Source organism: Kogia breviceps, chromosome 7 (genome assembly GCF_026419965.1).
Source record: "Kogia breviceps isolate mKogBre1 chromosome 7, mKogBre1 haplotype 1, whole genome shotgun sequence".
Lineage (NCBI taxonomy): Eukaryota > Metazoa > Chordata > Mammalia > Artiodactyla > Physeteridae > Kogia > Kogia breviceps.
Genome location: NC_081316.1, coordinates 10,323,183 through 10,338,604, shown reverse-complemented (window position 1 = coordinate 10,338,604; position 15,422 = coordinate 10,323,183). Strand labels below are relative to the sequence as shown.

General features: G+C 40.9%; 1 protein-coding gene and 1 pseudogene across 1 annotated transcript; one reads left to right on the top strand and one right to left on the bottom strand.

Annotated features, from left to right (window-relative positions):
- Positions 1–2,093: 2,093 nt before the first annotated feature.
- OR5AK2 (olfactory receptor family 5 subfamily AK member 2) lies at positions 2,094–3,010 on the bottom strand. Its single transcript, XM_059069107.1, is given in 2 exon segments — positions 2,094–2,290; positions 2,293–3,010. Coding segments are annotated over 2 exon segments (915 nt in total).
- An 8,183-nt stretch (positions 3,011–11,193) lies between these two features.
- LOC131759691 (mediator of RNA polymerase II transcription subunit 28 pseudogene) lies at positions 11,194–14,673 on the top strand (annotated as a pseudogene).
- The last annotated feature ends 749 nt before the right edge of the window (positions 14,674–15,422 follow it).

Here is a 15,422-nt window from a genome sequence, read left to right as displayed (position 1 = left end):
TTCTTCCGCCTCACTTATTCTGCTATTGATCCCTTCTAGAGCATTTTTAATTTCATTTATTGTGTTGTTCATCACTGTTTGTTTGCTCTTTAGTTTTTCTAGATGCTTGTTAAACGTTTGTATTTTCTCCATTCTATTTCCAAGATTTTGGAAAGATTTTTACTATCATTATTCTGAATTATTTTTCAGGTAGACTGCATATTTCCTCCTCATTTGTCAGGTCTGGTGGGTTTTTAACCTTGCTCCTTCATCTGCTGTGTGTTTCTCTGTCTTCTCATTTTGCTTAACTTACTGTGTTTGGGGTCTCTTTTTCACAGGCAGCAGGTTCGTAGTTCCCGTTGTTTTTGGTGTCTGCCCCCAGTAGCTAAAGTTGGTTCAGTTGGTTGTGTAGGCTTCCTGGTGAAGGGGACTAGTGCCTGTGTTCTGTTGGATGAAGCTGGATCTTGCCTTTCTGGTGGGCAGGTCTATGTCTGGTGGTGTGTTTTGGGATGTCTGTGGCCTTATTATGTTTTTAGGCAGCCTCTCTGCTAATGGGTGGAGTTGTGTTCCTGTCTTGCTAGTTGTTTGGCATAGGGTGTCCAGCACTGGAGCTTGATGGTCATTGAGTGGAGCTAGGTCTTAGGGTTGAGATGGAGATCTCTGGGAGATTTTTGCTGTTTGGTATTGTGTAGAGCTGGGAGGTCTCTTGTGTACCAGTGTCCTGCATTTGGCTCTCCCACTTCAGAGGCACAGCCCTGACACCTGGCTGGAGCACCAAGAGCCTGTCATTCACACGGCTCAGAATAAAAGTGAGAAAGAGGGGCTTCCCTGGTGGCGCAGTGGTTGAGAATCCACCTGGCGATGCAGGGGTCACGGGTTCGTGCCCCGGTCCGGGAAGATCCCACATGCCACGGAGCGGCTGGGCCCGTGAGCCATGGCCACTGAGCCTGCGCGTCCAGAGCCTGTGCTCCGCAACGGGAGAGGCCACGACAGTGAGAGGCCCACGTACCACAAAAAAAAAAAAAAAAAAAAAAGTGAGAAAGAAAGGAAAGGAAAGGAAGAAAGAAAGGAAGAAAGCAAGAAAGAAAGGAGATAAGATAAAATAAAACAAAGTTATTAAAATAAAAAATTAAAAAAAATTTTTAAGTAATAAAAAGAAAGAAAGAAGATAGCAACCAAACCAAAAAACAAATCCACCAATGATAAGAAGTGCTAAAAACTATACTAAAAGAACAAAAAACAAACAAACAAAAATGGACAGACAGAACCCTAGGACAAATGGTAAAAGTAAAGCTATAGTGACAAAATCACACACAGAAGCATACACATACACACTCACAAAAAAAGGAAAAGGAAAATAATATACATATATCATTGCTCCCAAAGTCGACCTCCTCAATTTGGGATGATTCATTGTCTATTCAGGTATTCCACAGATGCAGGTACATCAAGTTAATTGTGGAGATTTAATCCACTGCTCCTGAGGCTGCGGGGAGAGATTTCCCTTTCTCCTTTGTTCGCACAGCTCCTGGGGTTCAGCTTTGGATTTGGCCCCGTCTCTGCATGTAGGTTGCCTGAGGGCATCCGTTCTTCGCTGAGAGGCGAGCCTGCGGCGGCAGAGGCCTGCATGACGTTGCACCAGCCTGAGGTGTGCCGTGTGTTCTCCCGGGGAAGGTGTCCCTGGATCATGGGACCCTGGAAGAGCCGCCTTCTTGACAATTTAGGGAACTTGTTTAAATGAACAGGAAATCACAAACCTCAATTTTAAAACTGATTACATGCAAAATTGGGTTTTCTAGTCTTTAAAAATAGATCTGAAATATATTTGAAATAACTATATACTTTGTCAAGTCTACACATAGCTAATATTTTAAATAATCTCAGTAAAGCGCCTTTTGATGGGTAGTATGGGATATGTTTCTCAAACTAAATCCATGAGAAAATTAGTCTTATGAGACATTACTATATTTCTTGGTTTCAAAGAAATTATCTATTGAAGGAAGTAACACTGGTTTAAGATGTGAATGTGTTGCCTATTTCAGAAATATTAAATAGTGGTCAAACATCTCTGCTGGATGCTTTAATGTGCTGAATTTTAACAATTTGGGTCTAATCTAGGAGAATGTTTTCCTTTTCACCTTTAGAGCTTCTTTTACCTCCTTATTTCTCAAACTGTAGATCAGAGGGTTCAACGTGGGAATCACAATGCCATAAAATACAGAGGCCACTTTCATATTCTCTTGGGAATTATTAGAATGAGACTGTAAGTACATGTAAGAGAGGGCTCCACAGAAAATGGTGACAGCTGTCAGGTTGAGAAGGCTTTTTTTCTTCCTGCAGTAGAAGACATCTTTCGGACGGCAGCTATGATATTCTCCCAGGAAAAGATGATGATCAACACAGCAAAAATTAAGTTAAATCCCACAAAGACAACAAGTAGCATGTTGTTGTTGTCAATGTTGGAGCATGAAAGGGCAAGAACTGGAGGAACATCGCAGAGAAAGTGATTGATGGTACTACCCTTGCAGAAGACCAGGGAAAATGTAAAACCTGTGTGCACAGAAGCATCTATTGAGACCATTACATATGAACCAGCTACCAACTGGATGCAGACTCTTTGCGCCATGACGATGGGATAGCAAAGTGGGTTACAGATGGCCACATAACAGTCCACTGCCATAGCAGCCAGGAGGTAAGAGTCACTGGTCGCAAATGTTGCATAAACCAATAATTGCATAACACAACCCTTGAATGACATTGATTTGTTTTCTACTATGAAGTTTTGCAGCATCTTGGGAGTGACAGCAGAGGTATAACAGATGTCAACGAAAGCCAACTGTTGTAGGAAAAAGTACATGGGGGTTTGGAGTCTGGAATCTGCCTTGATGACTAGGATCATTCCAACATTACCCACCACAGAGGTCCCATAGATGACTAGAAATACAGTGAACGGGACATACCGAAACTTGTGTCGCGCACCAAATCCCAGGAGAAAGAATTCAGTGATTTCAGTGCTATTTCTTTGTGTCATGAGTACTGAAAGTCTAGAAAGGACCAAGAGGGGGAACAAGAAAAGAAAGGAAAACTTTATGACTTCTTGAATAGAAAAGTTTACATTCCAGTCACCTTTTTTTTTTTTTTTTTTTTTTTTTTTTTTTTTGTGGTACGCGGGCCTCTCACTGTTGTGGCCTCTCCCGTTGCGGAGCACAGGCTCCGGACGCGCAGGTTCAGCGGCCATGGCTCACGGGCTTAGTTGCTCCGCGGCATGTGGGATCCTCCCGGACCAGGGCACGAACCCGTGTCCCCTGCATCGGCAGGCGGACTCCCAACCACTGCGCCACCAGGGAAGCCCCAGTCACCTTTTTTGAATTAGATTTTCAAGGCAAGCACTCACAACAGGGTTTATTGCTTTCGAAGTATTTCTTCTATTTTCTTGATAAGAAACCACCACATAAACAGTGACATGTGCGCCATCGACTCATTTCCAAAATAAGTAAGATTTCATAGAAGAAGACTGATTTCTAATATGTGTGATTCTAAGAAACATAGACTAAAATACGTTGCCAATATATTATACAAGCATCCATATTTGCTTAAACCAATATTCAAATGTGATTTTGTATCTTTTCAACAACCTATAGTTTTTCTCAGCCATTTATCATTTTAATCCTGGTCAAGTTCCTGAAGTTAGTAGCATTAATTAGAGGAAGTCTCTGAGGTTTGTTTATGATCCATATATATATGAAGGTTTATGAGTATCTCTATACTATTATCCTTAGTATGGAACTCACTTCCTCACAAGCCATATATATAATATATATATAAATGTGTGTATATTTATGCATTTATGTATTTCTGAGAGATAGTCTTGCATTTCCCATTCCTTTGTTTTTCTTTTCAGTTATAGCCTAGCTGCAGGACAATTCATCTTACAATAATTTTATTAACATATAATGAGAGCTTATTTTAAATTATAGATCTCTTTATTTTCCACTTTGAGTTATACTACCCCTGTACCTGGTACAGCTGAGTTGTTTTCGTCCATAAGTTTTCATATTCTGCAAGCTCTCAAACTCCCCTATTCTAGTGCCTTTACTCTTAAATACCACTCTATATTGCTGAGCACTGCTCATTGTGGAGTAATGTATCATGGACCTTTGCCATGGCAGAAACTGACTTGCTGCTCATCAATAGATCTTTCTTCTGGACACAGTTAGAGCACACTGCCAACCAAACTGTCTTAAGTGTGGCCATGGTACCATGTTCTGCCAATGGAACACGGGCAAGTGGAATGAATGCTGCTTCTAGGCCTGAACCAGCTCCTCTCTGCTCCCCTCAGACTGCAAGCATATGACTTTCTGCTCCCTTTCTACCTCATCTGTTGGCTGGACACTGACATTCATGGAAACTTCGGAAGCCATGTATTAGGGCTGCCGGATAAAATGAAGGACACCCAGTTAAATTTGAATTGTGGATAAACAACGTGTAATTTTTTAGTATAAGTATAATGTAAATATTGCATGGGAAATACGTATATTAAAAAATTACTCTGGGCTTCCCTGGTGGCGCAGTGGTTGAGAGCCCGCCTGACGATGCAGGGGACGCGGGTTCGTGCCCCGGTCCGGGAAGATCCCACATGCGGCTGGGCCCGTGAGCCATGGCCGCTGAGCCTGCGCGTCCGGAGCATGTGCTCCACAACGGGAGAGGCCACAACAGTGAGAGGCCCGTGTACCACAAAAAAAAAAAAAAAAAAAAAATTACTCACTGTCTATTTGAAACTCACATTTAACTGAGACTCCTATATTTTTATTTGCTAAGTCAGGCAACGCTACCTGCGTTGCTCATTGCGTTCTCCTTCACACCGTGTTCCTGAATGACTGTGCAGAGCAGTCACTCTGCGAGCAGCCCCTCTTCTGCACTAGATTTTATGTGATTGGGAACTTCTGTTGTGATAAGTCACTGAGATTTGGGGATTTTTTTTATTATAACTGCTAATGTTATTTCGATCAACTCTCATTGCAGTCATGCTTTTGATTATTCATGAGTGACCTTTAATCTTCTGATACATCGTAATTTGGAATACTGCTTAGGCAAGACTAAGTCTTGTGAGTTGTGAGTCACTATATGGTTTAGAATGCATTATTTTCCAAAAAAGAAAGCATAACTGATACAGTTCAACGTCTTTTTTTATTCTCTATGCTTTGTCTTCTGGGGCGTTAAAAGAAATTAAGCATTTAAAGTAACGTTCTCTAAATCTAACCATCATGAATACAAATGACAACTAATTCTACGTGAGGATGTGGCTGCAAAATAAGAGGATCCATTTTATAGGCAGTATCCTTCCCAAAATATTGACTAATATGTCACCAGAAATTTCACATTTCAATGAATATTGTCAAATTCAATATGCTTTGGATGCTGAGTATTTAATACCAGTGACAATGCCTTTAACAAAATAGTTTTTGAGAATCCTCCTTTGGTAATTGCTTTTAGAGTCTGAAATCCATCTTCTTGAACATAAACCCACAGTGGAAATTTTTGTCCCTTGAGGGGCAATTCAAACCAAGTGAGAAGGTGGCAAGAATTACTGTTGAAAATTCCCTTCATCCTTGTGCTCCAGGCTGTATAATATGAAAGATAATGAGAAAATGAGACTGCACAAAACACCTGAAAGTGCTTGGTAAAATATAACAAACACCATTGTAAAGCCATACTGAGCTCAGAAGCAAGTAAGAAAAATGCCTAGCACTGAAGACTGAAAAGGAACCTGCAAACCAGAGTTGTGGTCGTGAGATAGTACTGAGGCTGTCACAAGGACTTCTGTCATTACATTAAGAATAGAGCTTTGGTTTAAAGACCTCAGTGGGGGATGGAAACTATGTCTTGGATATGCAGAGTGCAGAGTATAGATGGACCCAAATATAGAATTTTAGTAACGATGGCTTAGAAAAAAATCACCTTGATGGAAAAAGAGCTTCTGTTTTGGCCAAAAAAGAGTCCTACCTGAGTATCTGTAACTCCCACACTGAATTCACATGGGTTTGGAGTTTATAAATTTATATTACTATGTAAGAAATTAACAGAATATTGTGCTGGGTTGTGAATACCTTTGCTATCTAGCAGAGACAAAGTAAGATCATGAGTAGGAAAATAACAAGAATCCAAATTACCTTAGGATTCCTGCAGGTAATATCAGTAAAAATAATATTATAATTCAAAAAATAAAAAAATACAAAGAAAAAAGTTATCCTGAACAAAACTTAGCAGAAACAACAAATAGCAGAACTGAATAACACAGGGTTTGGGATATTGGAATTATCAGGTACAGAATATAGAATAGATTTTTTTATTATTTAAAGAAATTTTAAAAATGAAAATAAGAGCAAGGGGAAAAGACTATCAAAGATTACCAAAAGAATTATAGAACAGTATTATAGATTTCCTAAAAAAAATAGTCATTTAAATGAAAGACTCAGTAGGTGTGTTAAACAACAAATTAGAAATAGCAGAGAGAATTGGTGAGCTGGAAGACATATATGAAGAAAATCCCTAGAATATGGGACAAACTGACAAGGAGATGGAAACTATGTGAGAAAAGTTAAGTAGTGTGGAAGTTAGGGCTTCCCTGTTGGCGCAGTGGTTAAGAATCCACCTGACAATGCAGGGGACACGGGTTTGAGCCCTGGTCCGGGAAGATCCCACATGCCGCAGAGCAACTAAGCCCCTGCGCCACAACTACTGAGCCTGTGCTCTACAGCCCGTGAGCAACAACTACTGAGCCCGCAGCTACTACTGTGCCTAGAGCCCGTGCTCCGCCACAAGAGAAGCCACTGCAATGAGAAGCCCGCGCACCACAACGAAGAGTAGCCCCCACTCACTGCAACTATAGAAAGCCCGCACGCAGCAAGAAAAACACGATGCAGCCAGAAATAAATAAATAAAATAAATAAATTTATATTTTAAAAAATGTGGAAGTTAGAATAGAATGCATAAAATTAGCATGTCAGAAAGAAAGAGAATGTTTTAGGAAATGATGGCTGAGAAGTTTTGAGAACTGACAAAAGATTTAAAAATTGGAAAGTATGAAGACTCTCAAGCAGAATAAATAAAAATTCTCCACATCTAGAAATACCATTGTGAAAAAAAGTCGTACAATAGAAGAAAACAGAAGATCATAAAAGCAGTCAGAGAGAAGGGAATAACAGTCTGAAAAAACAGACTTCCCAACAGTTACAATAAAGCCCAGAAGAGAGCAGAATAAGATCCTTAAAGTGCTGAGAGAAAACAACCACAGTCTAGAATTGTACACCTACATATCAATTATACAAAGTTGGGGGGGGTGGCAAAAGCATCACCTATATTGTTTTAATGCCAGAAATATTTATCCTGAGTCTAATCATGATGAAGCAACCTGAAAAAATCCAGATGATAGGAAATTCTACAAATCAACTGGCTTGGACACCTAAAAAATTTTCAATTTCATAAAAGACAAACAAAAACAAAACTGGGAACTGTTTTAGATTTTAAAGGACTAAAAAGATATTATAACTAAATTTAATACACAATCCTTGATTGATCCTTAATCTGAGAAGAAAATATCTACAAAAGATACTGTTGGGACAAGTAGGGGAATTTAAATAATGAGTACATAATAAATAATGTTATTTTTATCAATATTAAATTCCTTTGGCATGAAAAAGATAAAGCTAAATGAAAAGAAAAAGAAAAAAAAGAATTGGTTAATCTAGGTGAAGTGCTTACCAATGTTTCTTGTACTATCATTTTAACTGTTATGAAGGTTTTATGTTAAAAAATATGGGGCTTCCCTGGTGGCACAGTGGTTGAGAATCCGCCTGCCGATTCAGGGGACACAGGTTCGTGCCCCGGTCCGGGAAGATCCCACGTGCCGCAGAGCGGCTGGGCCCGTGAGCCATGGCCACTGAGCCTGCGCGTCCGGAGCCTGCGCTCCGCAACGGGAGAGACCACAACAGTGAGACGCCCGTATACCGGAAAAAAAAAAAAAAAAAGTTAGTGAAAAACATGAATAAAATAAAACATTTTCATGCAAGAACAAATGGAGTTTGCCATCTATAGTTGTGCACTTAAGATGCTTCTAAAGACTGTTGTTCAGAAGAGAGGAATGTGATCTCTGAACGAAGTCTCAGAAGCAAGAAGAAATGGTGAGCTTAGAAGCTGGTAAACACGTGGGAAATAACCTATTGGGATAAACAGAGGCTGTATTAAATATTGATAATATTGCCTATGGGGAAGTGATAATTAAAAATATCAGCTAACACTAACACATTATACTGGAGTCTTCATTAAATTGAGTGCTCTAAAGTTCTTGTACTTTTACTTAGATGTATGTATTTTCAAAAGTTAAAAAGATAACAATGAAGTATTTTTAAGTTTAGGGGAATAAATGGACTTTTAAAATCAATCAATCTAAACATAATAAAGAAGATAAAAAGAATAGTAGGAAAAATCAAGACAAATAGAAATCACCTGAGAAGGCATAAATAAATCCAAATGAATTAATACGGTGAATAAATATAAATGGACTAAACTCATCATTAACGTGCAAAGATTGTGAAACTGGATTTTATAAATATAAATCAAACCATGTGATATAATAGACAAAGACTAAAAAGAGACTAAACAACTAACGATTAAATAAATAATGGCATAGAGAAGAATACCATGCGTTAGTGAAAATGAATTCACAAGTTACACTTCTCAACCCAAATCTTAAAAACATAATGTTGAGGGAAAGAGCTTATTGATTAATTATAGCACAGTATAATATCAGACCTTCACCAGTATTGGTGATATTTTATATTTGGTGGTTACATGTGTTTGTTGTATATTCTGTATGCCTTTTTATAATTATTAAATATTTTTGTACATATTCACACCCCCAAATTGCCTTTAAAGCACATACCATCTCTCAGCAAGTCAAAATGCTGCCAGTTTTACTAAATCAAAGCCACACCTCCTTTACTAGACATTAGAGAAACAAGGGTATTACCATTTTAAGGGTTAAAAGAGGTCAATTCAATCCAAAGGAAAAATAGAGCATCCCAGTTATTAAAAACAATGTTCAGAGACTAAGAGACTTCTAAAACGGTGAATAAGTTGCATCCACGGTCCTCAAGTTCAACTGTTAACGGTGATTCTCTGTGATAAAAGTCAGAGTTAATCATCTCCAAGAGGAGATACAAACCAAATGCTGTTTGACTTGAGTTCAGGGAATGATCTCATCTTGTTAGAGGATCTAGAAATCTTGCCTGAAATAAGTAGTTTTAAAATTGGTACTAGAGGGCTTCCCTGGTGGCGCAGTGGTTGAGAGTCCGCCTGCCGATGCAGGGGTCACGAGTTCGTGCCCTGGTCCGGGAAGATCCCACATGCCGCGGAGCAACTAAGCCCGTGAGCCATGGCCGCTGGGCCTGCGCGTCCGGAGCCTGTGCTCCGCAACGGGAGAGGCCACAGCAGTGAGAGGCCCGCATACCAAAAAAAAAATAAAATAAAAATAAATAAAAAATAAAAAAATAAAATTGGTACTAGAAACAGGTTTGAGATTATATAAGCTAGAGATGTGAACAACCAGTGAAGGTAACTCCAAACAAAGGAAGTACTTTGGATAGAAGCACGTGAACGTTGCCCCGTCAAGTAAGGGCAAGAGGCAACAGGGACTCATGTTATACACAATTAAGGAGGATATGTGTGTATCAAATCATCACATTACACACCTTAAACTTACACGTTACACGTCAATTATATCCCAGTAAGGATGTTAACACATCCTTCACCTCACATAACTGCCATGTTGTTGTTGCTGTTTCGGTGAGAAAGTCTAAAATCCACTCTAACAGCAACTTTCAAGTTCATGATACAGAATTGCTAACTATAGTCACTATGCTGTCATTAGATCCCCAGAACTCATTTTCTTATAGTTGGAAGTTTGTGCCCTTTGACCAACATTTCCTCCACCTCTGGCCCCTGGTAACCACTGTTCTACTGAAAGATATTCTTAAGTAAGGTAAATTTTGAGTCTAGATCTGACCTCTTCTTTTCCCAGAAATGTTAACTGGTAACTAAGATGAAGTATTTCAGTTGCAAAACTTTCACCCAGCACTGACAATATTCGAGGCATTAAGAACTGATGTCCAGGGCTTCCCTGGGGGCGCAGTGGTTGAGAGTCCGCCTGCCGATGCAGGGTTCGTGCCCCGGTCCGGGAAGATCCCACATGTCGCGGAGTGGCTGGGCCCGTGAGCCATGGCCGCTGAGCCTGCGCGTCCGGAGCCTGTGCTCCGCAACGGGAGAGGCCACGGCAGTGAGAGGCCCGCGTACCGCGAACAACAACAAAAAAAGAACTGACGTCCAAAGTGTTCCCAACTCACCCCATCAGCAGATCCTGCTACTCTGTTTCCACTCCTGATTTTCTGGAGGAGGATTCTTCTGCAGCCTGCAAAGGACACAATTCCTGTTGTATTTCTCTAACAAATAGACTTGGATTTTCCTTCCAGACACCACCACAAGCGTCTGCTTAGAAAAATATGACGAGTTACTTTTTAACTAAGTCCTGTTTATGTTTGAATAGCCCTTTCTACACTTGTAGCAAGGTGGTATTTTGCTTTTGCTACAAATAAGGGGGGTTTAGTTTTGAGGGCTGTGGGACTAAGACCCATTCTCGTGAGAGTCTCAGACACTGAGGACTGAGTTGAGTGTACCGTATTGAGCTTCCCAGTTGAGAACATTTAATCTTTCAAGTTTCTTCCTCTTGGGACTTAGCATTTGTTTACTTCCGTGAGTCTGGGGACCATCTGTTCCAAACCTGGAGCTGATCTTAGAGTGTGAAAACCTGGCTTTGCATCCTGGATCTCCCACTTACTATAAATCTCAGTCTCTCCCTTTGTACAATAGGGCTAATGACACTAGACTTGGCTGCCTCAGTGGTGCTGGAAGAGCACGTGGGAAATGCACACGCATATGCCTTTTGAACTGTGAAGGGAATTGCCATAAAAGGGATTATCAGGATGATTCCTGTTACAAGACTTCTTCAAATCGGGGTGCCCCTCTTTCTTCTTTCCCTGGCGCAGCTGTCCTCATTGTCATATACCTAAAGGCCTCTTGGGGCTTTACCTAGCCAGGCTCCTCAACTTAAGCTCTGTCCTCAACATCATCAAAGACATTCACATGCCTCAGTTTATTAACATGATTAACTACCTGCCTCACTTTATTAACCCCGTGGTGGTTATTAGAAGAAAGCTCACAGGTATTACCCTCTGGTTCTAGACCATCATTTTAGACAGCTCTTTATATGTTCTCCTTGAGCTCAGTCACAGAGTGATTCTACAGAAGTCAAATCCCTTCTCCTCCAGGAAGTAGATGCCCTGGCAGGGACTCTGGCTGAACAACAAAAGGTTGTTATAACGTCATATTTTATGGCCTCCTCTTCTTATATTTGGTGATCTGCCAGTATTAAATGGCTGTCTTCCTTCATCTTTTTCCTAGGAGGATTGGCAAGGTGATAGGCTGTATGGCACAGGAGTTTTTACAGCATGAACTCTCAGAGTCACTCTGTCTGTGCCCAAAGCCTGGCTCTATCACCCGTTAACCTAGTGAATATGGGCAAGTTACTGAACCTCTTGGAGACTTTGGACTTCGGCTTTTGTGGGTTTAAGGATTCTATCACACATTAAATTATGTAATCCATGTTTATTGAAGTGCTCAAGAGACTTGGATCTGTTGCCTGAATATCTACCAAGTAGCAGGCATTGTGCTAGTTGCCATTTGATTGGCCAAATCCTGACTGTACTGAAAGAATAATTTACACCGAACCTTCTAGTGGTGACCAGCGTCACTTACCATGCTTCACTCCCACAACTGTCCCACCACATCTTGATCACTTGGCTGCTCTTGTACCAAGGGTTAGAGCATGCCAAGAGGGGATTAATGCTCTCAGTCCAAATGTGAATGAAGTCTATAATTTCCTTCCATTGGCCATATTTGGGCTTCTCAAAGTGGTCTCTGTTTGAATGCCTCTCTAAAGCCCAGTTAATTCTACTTCTCTTTCATATGCTCCCTACTTTCCATCTCCATAGCCATTGCCTTAGTTCATAGCTTTGCTGCTTCAGCTCAGTATCACAGGAGTAACTCCCTAATTGACCTCCCATTCACTACGCTCACCTTCCACAAATCCAATCTTTTTTTAAACATTTTTTATTGGAGTATAATTGCTTTACAATGGTGTGTTAGTTTCTGCTTTATAACAAAGTGAATCAGTTATACATGTACCTATATCCCCATGTCTCTTCCCTCTTGCAGCTCCCTCCCTCCCACCCTCGCTATCCCACCCCTCTAGGTGGTCACAAAGCATGGAGCTGATCTCCCTGTGCTAGGCGGCTGCTTCCCACTAGCTATCTATTTTACATTTGGTAGTGTATATATGCCCATGCCACTCTCTCACTTCGTCCCAGCTTACCCTTCCCCCTCCCCGTGTCCTCAAGTCCATGCTCTAGTAGGTCTGCGTCTTTATTCCTGTCCTGCCCCTAGGTTCTTCATGACCATTTTTTTTTTTTAGATTCCATATATATATGTTAGTATACTGTATTTGTTTTTCTCTTTCTGACTTACTTTGCTCTGTACGACAGACTCTAGGTCCAGCCACCTCACTACAAATAGCTCAATTTCGTTTCTTTTTATGGCTGAGTAATATTCCATTGCATATATGTGCCACATCTTCTTTATCCATTCATCTGTTGATGGACACTTAGGTTGCTTCCATGTCCTGGCTATTGTAAATAGAGCGGAAATGAACGTTTTGGTACATGACTCTTTTTGAATTATGGTTTTCTCAGGGTATATGCCCAGTAGTGGGATTGCTGGGTCGTATGGTAGTTCTATTTTTAGTTTTTTTTTTTTTGTTTTTTTGTTTTTTTGTGGTACGCGGGCCCCTCACCGCTGTGGCCTCTCCCGTTGTGGAGCACAGGCTCCGGACGCGCAGGCTCAGCGGCCATGGCTCACGGGCCCAGCCGCTCCGCGGCATGTGGGATCTTCCCGGACCGGGGCACGAACCGGTATCCCCTGCATCGGCAGGCGGATTCTCAACCACTGTGCCACCAGGGAAGCCCCTATTTTTAGTTTTTTAAGGAACCTCCATACTGTTCTCCATAGTGGCTGTATCAATTTACATTCCCACCAACAGTGCAAGAGGGTTCCCTTTTCTCCACGCTCTCTCCAGCATTTACTGTTTGTAGCACAAATCCAATCTTTCTTAAGAGCACATCTGGTGATGCATCTTCTCTCACTAAATTCCTTCCATGACTCCTCATTCTTTTAGGATAAAGTTCAGACTCCTTGGCTCAGCACAGAAGGCCCTTCACAATTTGCCCACTAGGCTCTGAGGATCTGGCAGTGAATAAGAGATAAATTCTTTTTTTTTTTTTTTTTTTTTTTTTTTTGCGGTATGCGGGCCTCTCACTGCTGTGGCCTCTCCCGTTGCGGAGCACAGGCTCCGGACGCACAGGCCTAGCGGCCATGGCTCACGGGCCCAGCCGCTCCGCGGCACGTGGGATCTTCCCGGACCGGGGCACGAACCCGTGTCTCCTGCATCGGCAGGCGGATTCTCAACCACTGCGCCACCAGGGAAGCCCAAGAGATAAATTCTTGATCCTCAAGAAGTGTACATTCTGGTAGGGGAGATAAGTGAACTACTACTGAAATTATTAATAAAAACTTTGAGGGCATGTTTAAGGGTACCCAGACCCATAGGTACAAGATAATCCATTTAGCTTTGAAAACTATTAGAATATCTGAGCTAGATGAAAACTTAACTATCATCTTAACTCTCTCATTTAATTCACCCATGAGAAGTCCAAGGCACAGAGACCAAAGCCCACTAGGTATTACTGCCAGTGCTTTCTTATTCTGGAAGACGACACGACTCCTTCTGAAGAGTCTGGATTATTGCTACCTCTATTTTTTTTTTTTTAACATTTGAATGTTGATGTCAATTTCAGATATAAAATTGGCATTTTTTGTTATGTTTTTAAAGAGTCCTTATATTTTATATACATATTGAAATATTTATGGATGAAACGATATAATATCTAGGAAGTGACTGAAAATAATCAGGTGAGGGGAGTGGAAGGTGTCATAGAAAACAAGATTGGTTATGAGTTAAGAGTTATGGATTTTTAGAAACGGGGGCTCTGCTGGGAGGCATGTTCTCGGCGCAGCCACCTGGACCCCCGCCACCCCCGTGGGGGCTTCTTCGGGCCACACCAGGCATTCCAAGAACTTCTTACAGTACCTTGGTGGATGAGCTGGAGTCATCTTTCGAGCCTTGTTTTGCTTCTCTGGTGAGTCAGGAATATGTCAATAGTACAGATCAGGAAGAAATTCCAACTGGTGTTGATCAGTGTATCCAGAAATTCCTAAAGAAATTTCAGTTTGCAGTTACCTGTTCAGAAACCAGAGCAAGTTATCAAAGAGGATGTCTCGGAACTGAGGAATGAATTACAGCGCAAGGATGCTCTGGTTCAGAAGCACTTAACAAAACTGAGACATTGGCAACAGGTGCTGGAGGACATCAACACACAGCCCAAAAAGCCAGCCGACAGCCCTCAGGGTTCCCTGGACTGCCTCGAGCAGGCGTCTGCAAATATCCTTGCACCAATGAGGCAAACCTGAGGAAAAGCCACCTGAATACGAGCTGGTGGCTGAGTCAGTCCAGACACAGTTTTGCCAAACATCACTTCTTGTGGACATGACATTCTGGGAGAACTCTTTGCCAGAGAATGAGATGATTTTAGTTTTGTGCTCTCACCTAAAAATATCCACCTATTTTCCTAAGCGTTATTTCTGGAGTACTTTATAAAATGCTTATTGCTTTAGTAAACCAAGTGTATTGTCTGTCTTCAGCAAAGTTTAAGACTGTTAGTGTGATGCTTTTTACAGATTCCTTTTTATGTTTTTGGTTGTTTTTTTTTTTCCTGCTTGTTCTTATCTTTATTTTTGTATGACTGTTAATCTCTGTGTTTCCAGTTTTAGATTAATTTGTATGATCTGAGGGGAAAAGCTTGTACAATCTGACCTGCACATCAAAGGATGAGGATTTTGGTTGTAGGCCTTTTATGATAATTTACCCATCAGTGGCAGTATATAAAAATATGTAAATTTGCTTGTTTTTCACGACTTTGAACTACCTCAAGAAGAGGAATCGAATGCAACAATTAACACTTCCAGAACCTCAGAATGAGGATATTTTGTAAATAGGTTGGAAGAGGATAATAATATCGTAGGTTAGTGTAGTAACTGTTACTGTACTGTAGTAACCTAGTGCTATAGGAATCCAGTAGTATTCTTAAGTTAATGTTGACTTTTATTGGGGGTAAGTTTATATTTTGTGTAGTGTTTATTTTTTCTGGGGGGGGTGGTAG